This window comes from Odontesthes bonariensis, chromosome 5 (assembly GCF_027942865.1).
Source record: "Odontesthes bonariensis isolate fOdoBon6 chromosome 5, fOdoBon6.hap1, whole genome shotgun sequence".
NCBI classification, from domain to species: Eukaryota; Metazoa; Chordata; class Actinopteri; order Atheriniformes; family Atherinopsidae; genus Odontesthes; species Odontesthes bonariensis.
In genome coordinates, this window is record NC_134510.1 from 41,601,766 (window position 1) to 41,624,297 (window position 22,532).

The following is a 22,532-nucleotide window of genomic DNA, read 5'->3' on the forward strand; positions in this document are numbered from 1 at the left end:
CGGGAGTATGGAGTGCCGGACCCCTTGATATGGGCTGTCCGGTCTCTGTATGACCGGTGTCAGAGTTTGGTCCGCATTGCCGGCAGTAAGTCGGACATGTTTCCTGTGAGGGTTGGACTCCGTCAGGGCTGCCCTTTGTCACCGATTCTGTTCATAATTTTTATGGACAGAATTTCTAGGCGCAGCCAGGGCGTTGAGAGGGTCCGGTTTGGCGACCTCAGAATCGGGTCTCTGCTTTTTGCGGAGGATGCGGTTCTGTTGGCGTCATCGGGCCGTGACCTTCAGCTCTCACTGGAGCGGTTCGCAGCCGAGTGTGAAGCGGCTGGGATGAGAATCAGCACCTCCAAATCTGAGACCATGGTCTTCGGCCGGAAAAGGGTGGAACGCTCTCTCCGGGTCGGGAATGAGATCCTTCCCCAAGTGGAGGAGTTCAAGTACCTCGGGGTCTTGTTCACGAGTGACGAATGGAGCAGGAGGTTGACAGACGGATCGGTGCGGCGTCTGCAGTGATGCGGGCTCTGCACCGGCCCGTCGTGGTGAAGAAGGAGCTGAGCCAGAAGGCCAAGCTCTCGATTTACCGGTCAGTCTATGTTCCTTCCCTCACCTATGGTCACGAGCTGTGAGCAGTGACCTAAAGGACGAGATCCTACCCTCACCTATGGTCACGAGCTGTGGGCAGTGACCTAAAGAACGAGATCCTACCCTCACCTATGGTCACGAGCTGTGGGTAGTGACCTAAGGAACGAGATCCTACCCTCACCTATGGTCACGAGCTGTGGGTAGTGACCGAAAGAACGAGATCCTACCCTCACCTATGGTCACGAGCTGTGGGTAGTGACCGCAAGAACGAGATCCTACCCTCACCTATGATCACGAGCTGTGGGTAGTGACCGAAAGAACGAGATCCTACCCTCACCTATGGGCACGAGCTGTGGGTAGTGACCGAAAGAACGAGATCCTACCCTCACCTATGGTCACGAGCTGTGGGTAGTGACCGCAAGAACGAGATCCTACCCTCACCTATGGTCACGAGCTGTGGGTAGTGACCGAAAGAACGAGATCCTACCCTCACCTATGGTCACGAGCTGTGGGTAGTGACCGAAAGAACGAGATCCTACCCTCACCTATGGTCACGAGCTGTGGTTAGGGACCGAAAGAACGAGATCCTACCCTCACCTATGGTCACGAGCTGTGGGTAGTGACCGAAAGAACGAGATCCTACCCTCACCTATGATCACGAGCTGTGGGTAGGACGCCTCCCTGGTGAGGTGTTCCAGGCCCGTCCCACCGGGAGGAAGCTGAGAGACGATGGCTGTGTTCGAATCCGCATACTACATATTGCATACTGCATACTGCATATTGCATACTGCATACTGCATACCACATACTACATACTGCATACTCATCGATCAGACAGTTAGCAGGGCGTTTACCCACAATGCATTTGGCTCCTGCCCGAGCCGAAATCAGCCGGCCTGAAGCTGATTTCTCTTAAGCTCTAAACTCTGTAAACTTTAGCAACATTTGAAACATTTTCAGGTGAGAAAGTAGTCGTTTAGATCCCCAACGTGTTGAAAACCTGACAAAATACCGGCTGTTTACCATTTTGTTCCCACGAATTCGGCGCTACTAAAGCTAGCCGCAGTGAGCTAACACACTTCCGGTTATTTGCACAAAATAAAATACCCGTTGCCTTTTATCATAGGGAAAGCCATTACCATACAATTGGTGCTTTTGTTTTGAAAACAGGAAGTGAACCTACCCTCGTTGTAGCTAGCTTGAAACTGCCGTTTTGACAGGAAATGACGATCGGTGACGTCACGTTACGTTGCATCTTGGGTAGTTTGAGTATGAGTAGTAACCTCATGATGCATACCCAACATTTAGGAGAATCTAGTATGCATCCGGGAACTTAAAAAAAGTTAAAGTTAGTATGAGTAGTAGAAGTATGCGGTTTCGAACACAGACTCTGTCTCTCGGCTGGCCTGGGAATGCCTCGGGGTCCCCCCTGAAGAGCTGGAGGAAGTGGCCGGGGACGTCTGGGATTCTCTGCTCAAGCTGCTTCCCCCGCGACCCGACCCCCGGAGAAGATGATGGATGGATGGATGGATAAACAGTTCATATATATTTATATATGTATAATCACAGGTTGTGTTGTATGCTTTATTTACGTGATGTCTGTCCAACCAAACAAGAATTCACAAAAGTAGAGGGATAACAAAACTGTTGACCAAACTGTCCAAGTTTCTCCTAAAAAACAAACAAAAACTCGTCATACTGTAGATTTGTATATAGCTAATGTTTATTCACTATTTTTATTTTATTATTTTATTTTATTCTATTTGCTTGTTTTTACTCTAATTGTTTACATATCTTTTACTGTACGCTGCTGCAACGCAACAATTTCCCAAATTGGGATGAATAAAGTACCTATCTATCTACATGAGACTGATTATTAATTGAAACATTAACTTAACATCCCAGAATCGTAAGATTCTGTTTTTCCTTCTTTAAGGTGCAACTGAGTTTAAATAAATTTATTAAGCTAGTGAGAACTTCTGTTAAATCCTTATATTTGAACGCTACAGATTTGAACGTTTCCTCCTTAACGCCGGCTGAGCGGCTGAATCAGACGCCACAGACCCGGGTTCAGTTTGCAGAATTTATTTCAGAACATCAAAAGTTTGGACTCGCAGCAGCAGCAGCAGGCTTCACTTCCCCGCTGGACCACATTTCCCATGATGCCCTGCAGGTTTAAGGCTCCAGCGGCAGGAAGACGGCTAAAGGAACATCCCAGCATTCAAACAGAACTTTATCATTTTAATCAATAACATTAACAAACAGAACCGGGAACACAAACAGAACCGGGAACACAAACAGAACCGGGAACACAAACAGAACTTTATCATTTTAATCAATAACATGACGCTCGGTTCTGCTGGACCCGGTTTGCACTACAGAACACAAACAGAACCATTTATCGCTACACACTTCATCTGCTTGCACACAAACAGAACCGGGAACACAAACAGAACCGGGCACACAAACAGAACCGGGAACACAAACAGAACCGGGCACACAAACAGAACCGGGAACACAAACAGAACCGGGAACACAAACAGAACCGGGAACACAAACAGAACCGGGCACACAAACAGAACCGGGAACACAAACAGAACCGGGCACACAAACAGAACCGGGAACACAAACAGAACCGGGCACACAAACAGAACCGGGAACACAAACAGAACCGGGAACACAAACAGAACCGGGCACACAAACAGAACCGGACACACAAACAGAACCGGACACACAAACAGAACCGGGCACACAAACAGAACCGGACACACAAACAGAACCGGGCCGAGCTGCAGTACAAAAATAAACTTCTCTGATTGTTTGGAAAGCAGACATTTGGTTCTGGTACCGCCCTCTGAAGGTCCAAAAGTCCGTTTACAATTACAGAAACATTGTGTCCAGTTCTTTTCTGTCCGAACGGATCAGAACCGGCTGTGAATGACTTTCTGATCCGAACAGATGACATGTCCTCAGGGTTCTGATGGCTGGGATCGGGCCGGGTCGGTCCAGTTTAAGGTTCTCCTGAGTTTCCGACAACATTCACATTGAGAGGAAGAAGAGACGTGTGCATAGAATCAGAATCGTACCGACCCGAATTAACCAGGTCAAACAAAGGATGGATCAGTACCGGCCCAACAGAACCTGGTCCCAACAGAACCAGACATTGTCTGTGTTGATGAGCAAAATGTTCTGAGTTTACACCCAGCTGGTTCTGGAGCTTTCACACAGAGTTCTGCCAGGTCCAGACCCGCTAACGACCCAAATCTGATCGGACCCGGTGCCCAGAACAGAACCTCTCTGTGAGGCTGGTGAAGAACCAGAACCGATAAAGACCTGTTGGCACATTTTCATTCGGACATCTCCAGCTGAGCGGTTCTGAACGGGTTCTGTCCCGGAGTATTTTGAAGGTCCGTCTCCAGGCTCAGATGTTCCTGGTTCTGGTCCAGATGTGATGATGACATCACTGCCTCGGTTCTGGTTGAACTGGCCTCAGCAGAGCACGAACCGGACCTCCCAACCAGCACCGCTGGGATCCCGTCCGGGATCATAAACAGAACCGTGAGGTCCACAGGGTCAAATGACTGGGTCCAGAACCAGTCCAGAACCTGTCCAGAACCAGCCCAGAACCAGCCCAGAACCAGTGCAGAACCAGTCCAGAACCAGTCCAGAACCAGCCCAGAACCAGCCCAGAACCAGTGCAGAACCAGTCCACAACCAGTCCAGAACCGGTCCAGAACCAGTGCAGAACCAGTCCACAACCAGCCCAGAACCGGTCCACAACCAGTCGAGAACCGGTCCAGAACCAGTGCAGAACCAGTCCACAACCAGCCCAGAACCAGTCCACAACCAGTCCAGAACCAGCCCAGAACCAGCCCAGAACCAGTGCAGAACCAGTGCAGAACCAGTCCAGAACCAGTGCAGAACCAGTCCAGAACCAGTCCACAACCAGTCCAGAACCAGTCCAGAACCCGTCTGACCGGTTCTGGACTTAAACTAAACCTGTAAACTGGTCTGAGGTCACTTCTTTAATGGGATTAAAAAAAGAACGTGTGATTCTGCTGGAGCCACCTGAGCTGCTTTAGCTTTGACAGGTCAAAGGTCACGGTGAATGGCGGTCTGAGCGCGCTCAGTTTGGACAATCTGAGGGTTTCCTGCTGCTCGTTTCACCACATGGCGTTGTTGTCCGGTCGCTCGGGAACACTTTGTCTCGTTATTCGGACCACGTTCGAATCTTTTATGCTGAGCTAAGCGGCGTTAGCTGCGCTGACCGGAGTTAGCTGAGCTAACCGGCGTTAGCTGCGCTGACCGGAGTTAGCTGAGCTAACCGGCGTTAGCTTAGCTAACCGGCGTTAGCTTAGCTAAGCGGCGTTAGCTGCGCTAATCGGAGTTAGCTTCACGTTACATGTTTGGCTTCGAATGAAACTGAATTTAAGGCGTTTAACTTTCTGAATGTTTCAGAGGACGTAAAAAAGCTCCTTTTGCTCCTAACTGAGCGCGCTCAGACCGCTGTGTGGGGGCGGGGCTTCTGCTGGGAGGTCAGCTGACTAACGCTGACCCAAACTGGACCCGAGGTTCAGGTGTGCGCACCGGGGCTCCGACAGGTTTCAGCATAAAGTCCAGAACAGGGTCTCTGCGTTCTGGGTCACATCTCGGGGCTCAGTGTGGTGCTGGAGGCGGGGCTTATGGCGGAGGCGGGGCTTAAGGCGGAGGCGGGTCCAGTTGTCGGTACAACGCCCTCAGCTCGTTCACCTCCTCCAGAACCTCGCGGGCTTGCCTCCAGGCCGCCGCCGCCTCCCTCAAGAGTCTCTCGGCTTCGGCTCGCGCCTCCTCGGGCGCCTCCTTAAGCCCCTCCCCCTGCGCTTCCGCCCGCACCTCCGTCAGCAGGCGCTCCGTGTTGTCGAGCTTCTGGCCGATGAGCTCCTGCAGCCGGCCGACCGGCGCCGCGGCGCCCGTGGGCGGCGCCGCCGTGTTGTTTGTCCCGGCTTTGCTCTCGGACTGGGTCAGGATCTCGTCCATCGAGGCGCAGCGGTTCCCCGGCTGCGGTGTCCGGGTCGGGCCCGGGTTCTCCCACGCCACCACCTCACGGGGAAGGCTGCGAGACTTCCCAGAAGCCTCGGCGGTCCGGACTGACAGCATGCCGTCCGTCTGGGACCTGGGACAGTCCGGCAGATCCTCCTGGATCAGGTCCAGGGTCAGCATCCCGTCTGAGGAGGAGGTGGAGGCCTGTAGGACAGAGGGGAACCGGGTCAGAACCGGGTCAGAAACAGAGACAGAACCGGGTCAGAACCGGGTCAGAGAGCCTGTACTGAAACTTAGCCCCTCCCCCAGAGGGGCGGGGCCTGTACTGACCACGGCCAGCAGGTGGCCTCGGGTCGGCAGCCGGCGGTTGTGAGGGATCTTCACTCGATCTCGGGTCAGGTGACTCAGCTGAGCGTCGTCCACCGTCACCTGGAAACAGAAAGAGGTTAGAGGGTACCGGGTCGGGTTCTGAGGGTCCAGGTTCTGTGGTTCTGCTGAGCAGGTTCTGTTTGGTTCTGTTTGGTTCTGTTTGGTTCTGCTGAGCAGGTTCTGGATCAACAGTCACTACAGGAGGCCACGACCGGGTCACATGACTGATGATGTCACTGAGTCTGAATGGAACATGTCGGACTTTTACAGAACTTCCTGATGGAAAATCATCAACGATGCACGAGTTCAGCCTCGGAGCGCATGTGAGCGGGGCGGGGCATCGATCGGAGGCATCGATCAGAGGTATTGATCAGAGGTATTGATCAGAGGTATTGAGCGGTGGAAAAGGCTGCTGGCAAACTGCAGCTTTACACGTTCTGCTGCCAGCGAGGACGAATAAAGTTCCAGGAAACAGGAAGTTTCACAGATTCAACCTGATCAACTCTTCTTATAGCCAGCTTCACCAGACCCGTACAGGGATAAACGGTTGTCTGTTAACTCATTGGCTGCCAGCCATTTTCAGTTCAGAGCCACCCATTCTGCCAAGTGTTTTTCAGTATTTTGACTGATTTTCCAAGACCCACAGAAAAGTGTGTCTTATGACTATGTACACACCGAAATTACCAAAAGAAAGAGTAGACTCTCTTCTTTGATCAGGAAAAAAAAGTTTGTTTCTACCATTTTCAGTCCTTTAGACAGTAGAACATAGGTTGGTTTCACCAAAATCAGCTGTTTGACCCAAAAAATGGAGAAAACGAGCTCTTTTTTTTTGTGCAAAGTGGCAGCAGACGTCAATGGCACCGAAAGAGTTAAGTTGCCTCTGCATTCAACGCCACGCAATAGGATGGCGCAACAACCAATCAGAGCGTCGTCCCACCAACGGAGCAAGCTGGTAAAATAAACTTTTACCGTACCCGGTGGGCATGGGTGTCGCACCCGTGGGGGATGGGGGTGTTTCGACACCCCCACTTTACAGCAAGATGATTTCACCTTTTTGAATTTTCAATGACCAAATAAAGTTTTAACAAATCATAAAATGTGTTTTAAAGACTCTGTACCCTCTTTAGAATAATTCTATCCAGATTTGAGCAGTCTAACTATTGTAGTTTCCATACAGGATCTAGTTCAGTGTGATCAAAATGCAAAAAAATGCAATAAATGGCCCTGTTCTGCATTTGTACAAATCAGAAAAAGGTTTCACAAATCCCAAACAAGGTTTTAATGAATCTATAGCCTCTTTAGAATAATTCCATCCAGATATGAGCAGTGTAACTATTGTAGTTTCCATACAGGACCCAGTTTTGGCCGATCAAAATGCAAAAAAATGCAGTGAAATGGCCCTTTATGCCCATCGATTTAATTTGCGAATCGGATGCCAACTTCAGCGTCGTGTCTATGGGCTTGATGTGGCGCTCATGTAACACCCCCACATTTAAAATCACTGCTCCACCCCTGCCGGTGGGCAAAACTCCGAAAACTTCCTTTCAATGGAAAGCCTGTTGGCTGGGCGCAGCCACTGTTTACCTCTCTCTGGAACTACACACTGAAACGTCGCACCTCTGTCGTCACTCGGTAGCCCGGCCTCCGACCCCGCTCCTCACCATTTCATTGGCCTGATTAAGTTTCGATTTTCAGCCTCGCAAAACGACCACAACTGACTAGACTAGCCCCGGAGCAAATTCAATTTGCGGTCGTTAGGGGCGTCTAGATTTCTCGGCTTATCTTCTTCAGCTCCGAGACAACATCCTTAAATCTGTGAAAATACCGAAACAATCTGAAAGCTGCCGAAAAAGGACTAAATGTGTGACTTAAAAAGGACCACACAGTTATCACCAACAGCCTTTTTTCTGACTATAAGGAGTCAAAAACTGAATAAAAGTTACTTTAGGAGGACTGAGACGATGAAGAAGAAGAAGTTTTCTGCTGAACTAAAACCAGAAGAAAACGTAACCGGATCAGAGTTCGCCTCCCTGAGCTGGACGGACGTTAGCTAACGCTCATAAACTGCAACCGGCCCCAACATGGAGGGAAACATATATAATATATATAATATATATATAAAACCTTCCGTGGTGATGAGTTTTAATACCTGAATCCATCCATGTTCGTCTTCTTTAAACATATCTGAGGATATTGAACCATGAACTAAAACACATCGTCATTAAAGTCGCACCTCGTCCAGGATCCGGTTCTTCCCTCTGGTGATGGCGGCGTTCAGGTTGTTGACCCAAGACTCCTTCTCCTCAGGACTGACGGCCAGAAACACCAAGTTAGGAACCTGGAACACAGGCACATACGCGGCATTATTCCACCTATACACATATTTATATATATATATAAATATATATACAGAAGCACTAAGGTGCGTTCAGGTGCGTTCAGGTGCGTTCAGGTGCGTTCAGGTGCGTTCAGGCGTACCGTGTTCCCCGGCCAGCTGCAGCGCTGCAGCCTGAACTTGCTGAGGTTCTTCTTGCTGCGGCTCTTGTTCTTCCGGATCTCCTCACAGCGCTCGTAGTCGGACAGATCGAGCACCTCGTCAGCCCGACCCAGATCCTTCACCTGCACACACAGGTACGATTTCAGGAAAACGTCACTTCTACAGCACCTCGTTGTCACGCCATGGGACCCATGTTTTGAGTTTTATGTTTTAGGTTATGTTTTTGTGTTTCAGTCTGGTCATTGGTTCATTCACTGCAGCCGTTAGTCACCAGCTGCACTCCCTCTCCAATCACTCCCAGCCCTGTGGTTACTCTCCTGTCTCATCTGTTGGTCGGATCTCTTCGTGCCCTACATGTCTTACCTGCCTTGTCACCGATGTTACCTGTTTTTTTTCCCATGTTCCTGGTCTTCTCCAAGCTAAGTACTTATTTATTCTATCCCAAGCCATGCCAAGTCCTTCTGTTTGTTTTTCTCAGCTACATTTTTGAATCCGGCTCAGCCGCGCTTTTTGTTGTACTTTGTTTTTCTGTGAATAAATACAGTTTTCTTTCGTAAGTTCGTAAGTTTCGTGATGTGTCCTAACTTCACGTCACCACCAAAACCTGCCACTCGTCAGCCCGACCCAGTTCCTTCACCTGCACACACACAGGTACGATTTCAGGAAACCACCAATTATACTAAAGGGGCTTCTACGAGCTGTTGGGATTCTGATTGTTTTTATTTATCATCCAGCAGCACTTTGGGCAGCGTTGGTGTTCTAAAGGTGTTCGGTTTATAAACTTTGACCAAGTCTAAATCTATAGATGAGTTTAACCAGCTGTTCCAGCTGCTGACTGACAGGAAACCAGAGGTCGTCAGTGGAACAGAGGAAAGGAGCAGAAACTCAAAGAAAGGAACTCCAATTGAAAGAAAACAAAACAAAAGAAAACAAATGCAAACGCAGTCAAACAGCAGCGCTGTGGAGGAGCTCCTGATTTCCATAAAAACAGCAGAAAGAGTCCCTGATGTTCAGACTCCTGCTGGAGTCATAAACTGGTTCGTATTTATCTTCTTATCTCTGCTCCCGTTTTACTGTTTTTAGTTTCTTATTAATAGTTTTTATATTGTAGAGTTACCAAAACGCAGCTCCCAGGATCTACATGTAAACTGGCTCCCTGAGAGTCACCTGCACACAGGTGGAACCATGAGGAGACTAAAGGGTCACCAGGTGAAAGTTCTGAAGAATGCATCCAGCTGGCCTGGGCTGTGTTCCAAACCGCCTACTTCTCCTACTACTCCTACTACTCCTACTACTCCTACTAACTTTAACTTTTTTAACTTCCCGGATGCATACTAGATTCTCCGAAATGTTGGGTATGCATCATGAGGTTACTACTCATACTCAAACTACCCAAGATGGAACGTAACGTGACGTCGCCGATCGTCATTTCCTGTCAAAACGGCAGTTTCAAGCTAGCTACAACGAGGGTAGGTTCACTTCCTGTTTTCAAAACAAAAGCACCAATTGTATGGTAATGGCTTTCCCTATGATAAAAGGCAACGGGTATTTTATTTTGTGAAAATAACAGGAAGTGCGTTAGCTCACTGCGGCTAGCTTTAGTAGCGCCGAATTCGTGGGAACAAAATGGTAAACAGCCGGTATTTTGTCAGGTTTTCAACACGTTGGGGATCTAAACGACTACTTTCTCACCTGAAAATGTTTCAAATGTTGCTAAAGTTTACAGAGTTTAGAGCTTAAGAGAAATCAGCTTCAGGCCGGCTGATTTCGGCTCGGGCAGGAGCGAGATGCATTGTGGGTAAATACTCTGCATACTGTCTGATTGATCAGTGTGCAGTATGTAGTATGTAGTATGTAGTATGTAGTATGTAGTATGTAGAATGTAGTATGTAGTATGTAGTACAGGCAGATGGTTCCTGGTTCTGATGGTTTAATTCTAACCTGCTGGTTTCCTTGGTGATGAAACTGTTTAATTGGCTCTGAGTGATTTGGAATTTAATGACATTTTGTTGTGATTTGGTGCTTTTTAAATGAAACTGAACCGAATGTTGAAGCTAGTATCCACACACACACACACACACACACACACACACACACACACACACACACACACCTGCAGCTTCACCCCACAAAGTTCATCTCCATGGAAACAGCATCCATTATTCAGCAGCTTTAAGCTGAGACTTCCTGGGAGGGAGGCCCCGCCCACACTGAGCCTCAGTGGGTCGGTGTGTTGGGATCCCTGCTGAACGGCTTCTGTACAGATTTACAGATGTTTGTTTTATTCTGAGGACGTTTCTGTCCCTGAAACTGGAGCTCGGATCATTTGATTTTCTAAGGATCAGACGCCACGTTCCCCTCAGGCCGCGGGACGCTTCCTGCTTATGTCACCGTCTGCATCAGCGGTTTAATCATCAATGTTCAGAGGCTGCGATCAGTTACATAATCACACACATGTTTACTGAGGCAGAGCCTTCAGTTATCAGGCCCCTCTCTGTGGAACCAGCTGCCAGTTTGGGAGGCAGAGCCTTCAGTTATCAGGCCCCTCTCTGTGGAACCAGCTGCCAGTTTGGGAGGCAGAGCCTTCAGTTATCAGGCCCCTCTCTGTGGAACCAGCTGCCAGTTTGGGAGGCAGAGCCTTCGGTTAACAGGCCCCTCTCTGTGGAACCAGCTGCCAGTTTGGGAGGCAGAGCCTTCAGTTATCAGGCCCCTCTCTGTGGAACCAGCTGCCAGTTTGGGAGGCAGAGCCTTCAGTTATCAGGCCCCTCTCTGTGGAACCAGCTGCCAGTTTGGGAGGCAGAGCCTTCAGTTATCAGGCCCCTCTCTGTGGAACCAGCTGCCAGTTTGGGAGGCAGGGCCTTCAGTTATCAGGCCCCTCTCTGTGGAACCAGCTGCCAGTTTGGGAGGCAGAGCCTTCAGTTATCAGGCCCCTCTGTGGAACCAGCTGCCAGTTTGGGAGGCAGAGCCTTCAGTTATCAGGCGCCTCTTTATGGAACCAGCTGCCAGTTTGGGAGGCAGAGCCTTCAGTTATCAGGCCCCTCTCTGAGGAACCAGCTGCCAGTTTGGGAGGCAGAGCCTTCAGTTATCAGGCGCCTCTCTATGGAACCAGCTGCCAGTTTGGGAGGCAGAGCCTTCAGTTATCAGGCCCCTCTCTGAGGAACCAGCTGCCAGTTTGGGAGGCAGAGCCTTCAGTTATCAGGCCCCTCTCTGTGGAACCAGCTGCCAGTTTGGGAGGCAGAGCCTTCAGTTATCAGGCCCCTCTCTGAGGAACCAGCTGCCAGTTTGGGAGGCAGAGCCTTCAGTTATCAGGCCCCTCTCTGTGGAACCAGCTGCCAGTTTGGGAGGCAGAGCCTTCAGTTATCAGGCCCCTCTCTGTGGAACCAGCTGCCAGTTTGGGAGGCAGAGCCTTCAGTTATCAGGCCCCTCTCTGTGGAACCAGCTGCCAGTTTGGGAGGCAGAGCCTTCAGTTATCAGGCCCCTCTCTGTGGAACCAGCTGCCAGTTTGGGAGGCAGAGCCTTCAGTTATCAGGCCCCTCTCTGTGGAACCAGCTGCCAGTTTGGGAGGCAGAGCCTTCAGTTATCAGGCTCCTCTCTGAGGAACCAGCTGCCAGTTTGGGAGGCAGAGCCTTCAGTTATCAGGCCCCTCTCTGTGGAACCAGCTGCCAGTTTGGGAGGCAGAGCCTTCAGTTATCAGGCCCCTCTCTGTGGAACCAGAGCCTTCAGTTATCAGGCCCCTCTCTGTGGAACCAGCTGCCAGTTTGGGAGGCAGAGCCTTCAGTTATCAGGCCCCTCTCTGTGGAACCAGCTGCCAGTTTGGGAGGCAGAGCCTTCAGTTATCAGGCCCCTCTCTGTTAAACCAGCTGCCAGTTTGGGAGGCAGAGCCTTCAGTTATCAGGCCCCTCTCTGTGGGACCAGCTGCCAGTTTGGGAGGCAGAGCCTTCAGTTATCAGGCCCCTCTCTGTGGAACCAGCTGCCAGTTTGGGAGGCAGAGCCTTCAGTTATCAGGCCCCTGATGGACAGAACTCGCCAAACACCATCTGATGTCGTCCGTGTTGTTACCACGGCGACCTGGGCAGGACTCTCAAATCTGATGTCATCACTTGCAAATAACCACGAGTCTGAAGAACTCATTTGAGAAACAAATCTGAATGGATGCAGAACAAAGTGTGTGTGTGTGTGTGTGTGTGTGTGTGTGTGTGTGTGTGTGTGTGTGTGTGTGTGTCATGCTGGCAGGTTGCCATCGGTTACCAGAGCGAGGGGGAGGGGCGTGCTTCTGGTTGCCATGGACGCCCTCCAGCTGCTGTCTTTAGGACCGGACTCTCACACACTCTTCTATGTTTGTGAGGACATTAACGGGCCTGAACCCGGTTCTTATCAGAACCCTCAAACAGACCGAGCAGAACATCCTTCTTCAGTCATCAATACATCTGCTGATAATGAGTTCTGATCGATCTGTGTTCAGAAAGGTTTTCAGTTCAGTTCAGTTTATCTTTTTGATGATCTTTGGCGTCCTATAATTTCAGGTTTGACAAACTTGAACAAGTAGAGGGACAAACCTCGACACGATATTGGCATTCCGCTTTTTTCTTTTTCTCTTATGCTGGTTAGTAACTATATGTACATATTGAGGTTGAAAGCAAAGCCCCCCCACCCTAACCTGGTTCTCACGCAGATGGATGTTTCTCATCCATCTGGAATTGTGTCGGTTGCCTAGCTGTTCTCTGCTGTGAGTAGGCGGGGCTTGTATTCAAAAACCTCTCGAACCTGATTGGAGAATTCAATGTGTGTGTCACGTACTACTTCGACCAATCATATGGAAAGCGGACGTGACGCGTTGGAGCGCGACCAGTCTCTCGGTCTGTGGTGGAAAATAAACAAAACACAACAGCAGCGAGCAAAGCAGGAGCTAGCAGCAGCTAATCTGTTAACACCCCGCCCCACGACTGTGATTGGATCTAGGCATAGAGGCGGGCCGTTTATGGGGTAACCGAAGACTTCGGGCTCAACAAGGCGCGCCCAGACACTCGTGCGAGCTCACGAAGTGTAACGCAGATGCACGAAGCACGAAGGGTCTGCGTGAGAGCCAGGCTACCCCACCCCACCCCGCCAACATTAACAACTATACGTGTACTATATATGCATAGGCCCTAACAGACACTTGGGCAGTTATGGATATACATATGACGGGACATGGGGGTGGGTTTTACAAGACATTATTAGACTTTTTTTTTATTTTTATTTTTTTATTTAATCTTATTTATTTATTTAGGGATTTATTTTTCATTTCAGGAATTAGCCCAAGTTTTATGTTTTTAATATATATGTATTTTCTTTTTTATTAACATAACTTCTTTTCTCTCTTCTTTTTCATACAATGTTGTGTTTTGGATCATCCCCGTATGGGTGGGGGGGGGGGGGGGGGGGGGTACGTGGGAAAATAATTATTTAAAAGGACTTGCAAGCCATATAAAGAAAGACAATTTATGTTTGTATTATTTGAATGTCCTTTGAAAACAAATAAAAAGATATTAAAAAAAAAAGAAAGGTTTTCAGATCAAAGTTCTGATCCGATCAACAGATTTTTACAGAAAACTGTTTCCACTTAAACTTAGTTATATTCAAATGGTTTATTAAGACCTATCATCACTGTATAAACCTTAATATTTCCTCTCAGATGAAAGCTTTTTACCCAAGTCCCCTTTCATTTAGTGACCATTGAACGGCTTCTTAAATGCTTCCTCTTAGAGGAAAGCTTATCCATGTTCCTGATCTTATTAATGCTTCACTAGGAGGAAAACTTAGTCATATTTGGGAGGTTTCCTCTCCCAAACAGACCAGGAGAAACTCCTCCATGCATCCATCTCCAGCAGACTCCATCACTGTAACTTTTAACTGGACTTCCCACAAAGAGCATTAAACATCTGCAGCTCATCCAGAACGCTGCTGCTGGAGTTTTAACCCGGACTAAGAGATCTGAACACATCACAGCAGCTTTAAAATCTTTACTCTGGCTTCCAGTCAGTCACAGAATAGATTTTAAAAGCCTGCTGATGGTTTACAATCTGTGATATGTTCAGAGAATATAAAGCCAGCAGAGCTCTGAGATCCAAGGACTCAGGTCAGCTGGTCCAGTCCAGAGTCCAGACTAAACATGGAGAAGCAGCATTTAGCTGTTATGCTGCCAACAAGTGGAACAAACTGCCAGTGGAGATTAAACTTTCACCAAATGGAGACATTTTTAAATCCAGGTTAAAGACATTTCTGTTCTCATGTGTCTATGCATGAAATCTGCACGATATCTTTGAACTTATCTGGACTGTTGCCTGTTTTTAAATTCATTTAAATGATTTTATTTGTTTCTCTTTATATTCTTTTATGTATTTTAATGCTTCTTCCACTCCCTGCTGCAATGCTTTTATTTTATGTAAAGCACTTTGAACTGTTTGTACATGAAATGTGCTATATAAATAAATTTGATTTGATATTCATATATTGAAGATCTGTTATCATTCATAATATCAACCGTTCTGTTATTAGCTATATTTTTAAATGCTTCCTCTTAGAGGAAAGTTTATCCATGTTTGTTAGCTTTTGTTAGTTTACTCAAATTACCTGTTATAGTTATACCAATCATACTGTTAGCTAAATTTACTTTAGCTCTGTTATAGTTATACCAATCCTACTGTTAGCTAACTTTACTTTTGCTCTGTTATAGTTATACCAATCCTACTGTTAGCTAAATTTACTTTTGCTCTGTTATAGTTATACCAATCCTACTATTAGCTAAATTAATGTTTTTATTTTTCTGTATTTCTGTATGTCTTTATGTAAAGCACATTTGCCTGTGGTATGAAATGCGCTCTATAAATAAAGATTGATTGATTGATTGATTGATTGATTGATTGATTGATTAAAGAGGACAAAGAATGATCAGATCAGCTGCTGATCGAGCGACGAAAGAACATTTCAAACAAAAAGCACAACAGTCGGTTAAACTAACTGATCATAAACTGAGATGTGTCAGGAGGAAGTTTAGCCGTCAGATTGAAGAACATTTCTGCTTCTGAGTGCGGTTTCCCGGGTGTCACACCGGCTCTATTCCTGGTCGGACAGGAAGTCGAGGTGCCGCCGAGAGCAGCTTCACACGAGCTGATCTGCACCACAGAAACAGAAACGCCACCTTATATGGAGCTGAAGCCGTTTTCAGGAAGCGCCGCCACGACACATGACCACCACAGAGCAGACAGAGCGAGGTCATAAAGAGGAACTGAACACGGAGACATTTAATAATAAGTTAAAGAACAGAAATAAGTTCTGACACCTCGAGCCCGTCAGTGATGCGTCTCACAGAACGCTCTGAATACAAACGTCAACATCTGATGAAGGTTCTGTGCCTGATAAGGGTTCTGTGAGGACGTTCTGTGCCTGATAAGGGTTCTGTGAGGACGTTCTGTGTCTGATAAGGGTTCTGTGAGGACGTTCTGTGTCTGATAAGGGTTCTGTGAGGACGTTCTGTGTCTGATAAGGGTTCTGTGAGGACGTTCTGTGTCTGATAAAGGTTCTGTGAGGACGTTCTGTGTCTGATAAGGGTTCTGTGAGGACGTTCTGTGTCTGATAAAGGTTCTGTGAGGACGTTCTGTGCCTGATAAAGGTTCTGTGAGGACGTTCTGTGCCTGATAAAGGTTCTGTGAGGACGTTCTGTGTCTGATAAGGGTTCTGTGAGGACGTTCTGTGTCTGATAAAGGTTCTGTGAGGACGTTCTGTGCCTGATAAAGGTTCTGTGAGGACGTTCTGTGTCTGATAAGGGTTCTGTGAGGACGTTCTGTGTCTGATAAAGGTTCTGTGAGGACGTTCTGTGTCTGATAAGGGTTCTGTGAGGACGTTCTGTGCCTGATAAGGGTTCTGTGAGGACGTTCTGTGCCTGATAAGGGTTCTGTGAGGACGTTCTGTGCCTGATAAGGGTTCTGTGAGGACGTTCTGTGCCTGATAAGGGTTCTGTGAGGACGTTCTGTGTCTGATAAGGGTTCTGTGAGGACGTTCTGTGCCTGATAAAGGTTCTGTGAGGACGTTCTGTGTCTGATAAGGGTTCTGTGAGGACGTTCTGTGCCTGATAAAGGTTCTGTGAGGACGTTCTGTGTCTGATAAGGGTTCTGTGAGGACGTTCTGTGCCTGATAAAGGTTCTGTGAGGACGTTCTGTGCCTGATAAGGGTTCTGTGAGGACGTTCTGTGTCTGATAAGGGTTCTGTGAGGACGTTCTGTGTCTGATAAGGGTTCTGTGAGGACGTTCTGTGTCTGATAAGGGTTCTGTGAGGACGTTCTGTGTCTGATAAGGGTTCTGTGAGGACGTTCTGTGTCTGATAAGGGTTCTGTGAGGACGTTCTGTGTCTGATAAGGGTTCTGTGAGGACGTTCTGTGTCTGATAAGGGTTCTGTGAGGACGTTCTGTGTCTGATAAGGGTTCTGTGAGGACGTTCTGTGTCTGATAAGGGTTCTGTGAGGACGTTCTGTGTCTGATAAGGGTTCTGTGAGGACGTTCTGTGTCTGATAAAGGTTCTGTGAGGACGTTCTGTGTCTGATAAAGGTTCTGTGAGGACGTTCTGTGTCTGATAAGGGTTCTGTGAGGACGTTCTGTGTCTGATAAGGGTTCTGTGAGGACGTTCTGTGTCTGATAAGGGTTCTGTGAGGACGTTCTGTGTCTGATAAGGGTTCTGTGAGGACGTTCTGTGCCTGATAAGGGTTCTGTGAGGACGTTCTGTGCCTGATAAGGGTTCTGTGAGGACGTTCTGTGTCTGATAAGGGTTCTGTGAGGACGTTCTGTGTCTGATAAGGGTTCTGTGAGGACGTTCTGTGTCTGATAAGGGTTCTGTGAGGACGTTCTGTGTCTGATAAGGGTTCTGTGAGGACGTTCTGTGTCTGATAAGGGTTCTGTGAGGACGTTCTGTGCCTGATAAGGGTTCTGTGAGGACGTTCTGTGCCTGATAAAGGTTCTGTGAGGACGTTCTGTGCCTGATAAAGGTTCTGTGAGGACGTTCTGTGTCTGATAAGGGTTCTGTGAGGACGTTCTGTGTCTGATAAGGGTTCTGTGAGGACGTTCTGTGCCTGATAAGGGTTCTGTGAGGACGTTCTGTGTCTGATAAGGGTTCTGTGAGGACGTTCTGTGCCTGATAAAGGTTCTGTGAGGACGTTCTGTGTCTGATAAGGGTTCTGTGAGGACGTTCTGAGTCTGATAAGGGTTCTGTGAGGACGTTCTGTGCCTGATAAGGGTTCTGTGAGGACGTTCTGTGCCTGATAAGGGTTCTGTGAGGACGTTCTGTGCCTGATAAGGGTTCTGTGAGGACGTTCTGTGCCTGATAAGGGTTCTGTGAGGACGTTCTGTGTCTGATAAAGGTTCTGTGAGGACGTTCTGTGTCTGATAAGGGTTCTGTGAGGACGTGCTGTGTCTAATAAGGGTTCTGTGAGGACGTTCTGTGTCTGATAAGGGTTCTGTGAGGACGTTCTGTGCCTGATAAGGGTTCTGTGAGGACGTTCTGTGCCTGATAAGGGTTCTGTGAGGACGTTCTGTGCCTGATAAGGGTTCTGTGAGGACGTTCTGTGCCTGATAAGGGTTCTGTGAGGACGTTCTGTGTCTGATAAGGGTTCTGTGAGGACGTTCTGTGTCTGATAAGGGTTCTGTGAGGATGTTCTGCCCTTTGTTGTGCAGTGAAATCGGAGCTCTCTGTGTGTCTGCAGCTCAGACTGAAACTCGACTCCTGCAGAACGTCGACTGTAGAAAGTGGAGAAACATTCTGTTTACAGACGGAACCAAAACAAAACCCTCTTCGCAGAACCCTGTGGTCACTGATTCTCATTCAGGTGTGAATCTAAATTTCAAAAATCCAGTTTGTGAATCAGAATAATAAAAATGTTTGGAAGAACTCGATAAACTTAGGAGTTAAACTGATTATTGATCTTCATTCGTTCACATCCCTCAGATCTGTAAACGTGCAATGAAAAAGCTGCACTGTCCCTTTAAGTCCTTTACACGGACCAATGAGGTTACTGATGACATCACAGCTGGTGTCTGTGTGCATGATGCCACATGACTGTGACCTCTGACACCTGGTTACCATGGTGATAATTAAAGCTATAATGAGACGCCCGCTCTGATGGGAGGTGGCCCTCACCTGGTGGCCCTCACCTGGTGGTCCTCACCTGTTGGCCCTCACCTGTTGGCTCTCACCTGTTGGCCCTCACCTGTTGGCCCTCACCTGGTGGCCCTCACCTGTTGGCCCTCACCTGGTGGCCCTCACCTGGTGGCCCTCACCTGTTGGCCCTCACCTGGTGGCCCTCACCTGGTGGCCCTCACCTGGTGGCCCTCACCTGTTGGCCCTCACCTGTTGGCCCTCACCTGGTGGCCCTCACCTGGTGGCCCTCACCTGTTGGCCCCTCACCTGTTGGCCCCTCACCTGGTGGCCCTCACCTGGTGGCCCTCACCTGGTGGCCCTCACCTGTTGGCCCTCACCTGTTGGCCCTCACCTGGTGGCCCTCACCTGGTGCCCCTCACCTGGTGCCCCTCACCTGTTGGCCCTCACCTGGTGGCCCTCACCCGGTGGCCCTCACCTGTTAGCCCCTCACCTGTTGGCCCTCACCTGGTGGCCCTCACCTGTTGCCCCTCACCTGTTGGCCCTCACCTGGTGGCCCTCACCTGTTGGCCCTCACCTGGTGGCCCTCACCTGTTGCCCCTCACCTGTTGGCCCTCACCTGGTGGCCCTCACCCGGTGGCCCTCACCTGTTAGCCCCTCACCTGTTGGCCCTCACCTGGTGGCCCTCACCTGGTGGCCCTCACCCGGTGGCCCTCACCTGTTAGCCCCTCACCTGTTGGCCCTCACCTGGTGGCCCTCACCTGGTGGCCCTCACCTGGTGGCCCTCACCTGGTGCCCCTCACCTGGTGGCCCTCACCTGTTGGCCCTCACCTGGTGGCCCTCACCTGGTGCCCCTCACCTGGTGCCCCTCACCTGGTCTCCCTCACCTGTTGGCCCCTCACCTGTTGGCCCTCACCTGTTGGCCCTCACCTGGTGGCCCTCACCTGGTGGCCCCTCACCTGTTGGCCCCTCACCTGTTGGCCCCTCACCTGTTGGCCCTCACCTGTTGGCCCTCACCTGTTGGCCCCTCACCTGTTGGCCCTCACCTGGTGGCCCCTCACCTGTTGGCCCTCACCTGGTGGCCCTCACCTGGTCTCACTCACCTGTTGGCCCTCACCTGTTGGCCCCTCACCTGTTGGCCCTCACCTGTTGGCCCTCACCTGTTGGCCCCTCACCTGGTGGCCCTCACCTGGTGGCCCTCACCTGGTGGCCCTCACCTGTTGGCCCCGCCCCCAGGGACTCACCTCTTTCTCACAGATGAACAGCTGGTCTCCTCTCAGAACCACGAAACGATTCTTCCAGATCTCCCTGAAGATCCCCTTCCCGCAGAACTTCCTGATCCAGCCCACTTTGTCAGGCGGAGAGTTCTGCGGCCCCGAGTCCGGTGGAACCTGAACAGGAAACAGGAAGCTGTGAGGGCAGGTGAGCACTTTGAGAAACAGATTTCTAAACACCTGAACACCTGTACACCTGTACACCTGAACACCTGTACACCTGTACACCTGAACACCTGTACACCTGAACACCTGAACACCTGTGCACCTGAACACCTGTACACCTGTGCACCTGTACACCTGTGCACCTGTGCACCTGAACACCTGAACACCTGTACATCTAAACACCTGAACACCTGTACACCTGTACACCTGAACACCTGTACACCTGAACACCTGAACACCTGTGCACCTGTGCACCTGAACACCTGAACACCTGTACACCTGATCACCTGTACACCTGTACACCTGAACACCTGTACACCTGTACACCTGTACACCTGTACACCTGATCACCTGTACACCTGATCACCTGTACACCTGAACACCTGTACACCTGAACACCTGAACACCTGTACACCTGATCACCTGTACACCTGTGCACCTGAACACCTGTACACCTGTACACCTGTACACCTGTACACCTGTACACCTGAACACCTGAACACCTGTACACCTGATCACCTGTACACCTGTACACCTGAACACCTGTACACCTGTACACCTGTACACCTGTACACCTGAACACGTGTACACCTGATCACCTGTACACCTGTGCACCTGAACACCTGTACACCTGTACACCTGAGCACCTGTACACCTGTGCACCTGAACACCTGAACACCTGTACACCTGTACACCTGTGCACCTGAACACCTGAACACCTGTACACCTGTACACCTGTGCACCTGAACACCTGTACACCTGTACACCTGAGCACCTGTACACCTGTACACCTGAGCACCTGTACACCTGTGCACCTGAACACCTGTACACCTGTGCACCTGAACACCTGAACACCTGTACACCTGTACACCTGTGCACCTGAACACCTGTACACCTGTACACCTGAGCACCTGTACACCTGTACACCTGTGCACCTGAACACGTGTACACCTGTACACCTGAACACCTGTACACCGGTAGGTGTCTATATGTGGTGGGGTCAGATCTACAGTCAGCACCAGGAACCTTCAGCTGAAACCGCTCAGTTTCTTTATTTAACTCTACCGGCCGGTTCTAACTCGTACCCTGACTCAGTGTTTCTGTGCCCTGCATGTTTTTGATGTTTCCCTCCAGCGCCTGATCCAAAGGATCAAAAACTGCAGTCACCTGATCAGCAGCCAATCATGTGTCAGGTGTGCTGGAGGAGGAAACATCCCAAACATGCAGGGCAGCGGGTCCCAGGCCGTTCACAGAGCAGGGTCACAAAGCGCTTTACTACGGAAGACTATTAGGGCCGGGCATAAGAAAAAATATTTATATTTTGCCTGTCGAGATTAAAGTCGACATGTTGAGAATAAAGTCGAATTTTCGAGAAAAAAAGTCGACTCCTCTGGTCCGTCATCTAATTACTTTATTCTCGACGGGCAAAATATAAATATTTTTTCTTGTGCCTGGCCCTAATATTCTTCCGTACTTTACAGTTACAACAGAAACACACAAGTATAAGTTTAAAACTCTCAGCAGCCCTGGGACAGAGACACACTGGCCTAACTGAACAAAAACAAACCGGGTATTTATTTTGAAAACCGGAAGTGAAGCCTCGCGTAATGAGCGGGTCTCTACTTCACAATAAAGGCTCATTACTAATCCTTCAGGCTTTTGTTCCTCGAGCTTCGGTTTAACGGGATAAAAGGTGTCGGCTCCGGTAAAACTCACCCGTTTCCCGGAGTTGTTCTTCTTCATGCTGCCGGCTGTCAGGCTGCCGGCGGCGGGCGGAACTTCTCCCACTTTCACGGTAACTCCGTTATTCGCCACAGAGCGAGAGACCGGCGGGAGGAGAGATAAAAGCGGGTTAAAAGCGCATCAAAGTCCGGCAGGGACACCGGAGCCTCCGCCTCGGCGCTGCCGCTCCTTGGTGTCTCGGTTCCCGCTGTGACTCCTCTCACCGCCCCGCTGCTGCTGCCTGCTGCCGCCGGGCTCCGCTGCGCTCTGACCGGGGAGGAGCGGCTCCGAGAGTCGGTGTCCGGTTACTCCTCCCTCTCCTCTCCCCCACCCCGGGACTACCCGCTGGCTCAGCGGCTCCTCGGCAGCTCCACGGCGCCATCCTCCGGCGGAAAGGAAGGCATCAGAACCGGGTCAGAACCCGGAGTGTTTCAGCTGCAGTTCTGGTTTAACGGGCCGAACCTGGAACCACCATGGTGCCGTCATGTTCTTCATCATCCTCCAACATCATAAACCACAAAGTTTCAGTGCATCTGTTGGTTTCCTTAGCTGGGAAACTGTTTTTGAATTGGCTCTAGCCTATATGAACGAATTGGATTATTTTATAAATAATTATGATTACAATGAATTGAATTCCAATTGGCTTGAATTGGACTTTATTATCTAAGTGCCTTGAGATGACATTTGTTGTATTTGGCGCTTTATAAATAAAAATGAATTGAATTGAATTGAATTAATTTGACAAAAACTCTTTATTAAAGACATTTAAGCAGAAATCCAACTTTC

The 22,532-nt window shown here is 49.4% G+C and overlaps 1 protein-coding gene across 1 annotated transcript; it reads right to left on the minus strand.

The window, feature by feature from the left end:
* Window positions 1-2,674: 2,674 nt before the first annotated feature.
* On the minus strand, window positions 2,675-22,207 carry plekho1b (pleckstrin homology domain containing, family O member 1b). The gene is made up of 6 exons (XM_075466427.1): window positions 21,741-22,207; window positions 19,830-19,976; window positions 8,446-8,586; window positions 8,201-8,305; window positions 5,929-6,027; window positions 2,675-5,802 (listed from the first exon to the last, which is right to left on the minus strand). The coding sequence occupies exons 1-6, from the start codon at window positions 21,765-21,767 to the stop codon at window positions 5,278-5,280; spliced, it is 1,044 nt and encodes a 347-aa protein (XP_075322542.1). The 5' UTR covers window positions 21,768-22,207; the 3' UTR covers window positions 2,675-5,277.
* Window positions 22,208-22,532: the final 325 nt, after the last annotated feature.

What these genes read in the sequence shown, in the direction of transcription:
- plekho1b (XM_075466427.1), bottom strand. Translation starts at nt 21,767, where the DNA reads ATGAAGAAGAACAACTCCGGGAAACGG. An exon ending in AGAACAACTCCGGGAAACGG is followed by an intron (nt 19,977 to 21,740) that starts GTGAGTTTTACC and finishes TTTCCTGTTCAG; the next exon opens with GTTCCACCGGACTCGGGGCC. An exon ending in GAGGCCACCTGCTGGCCGTG is followed by an intron (nt 5,803 to 5,928) that starts GTCAGTACAGGC and finishes TCTGTCCTACAG; the next exon opens with GCCTCCACCTCCTCCTCAGA.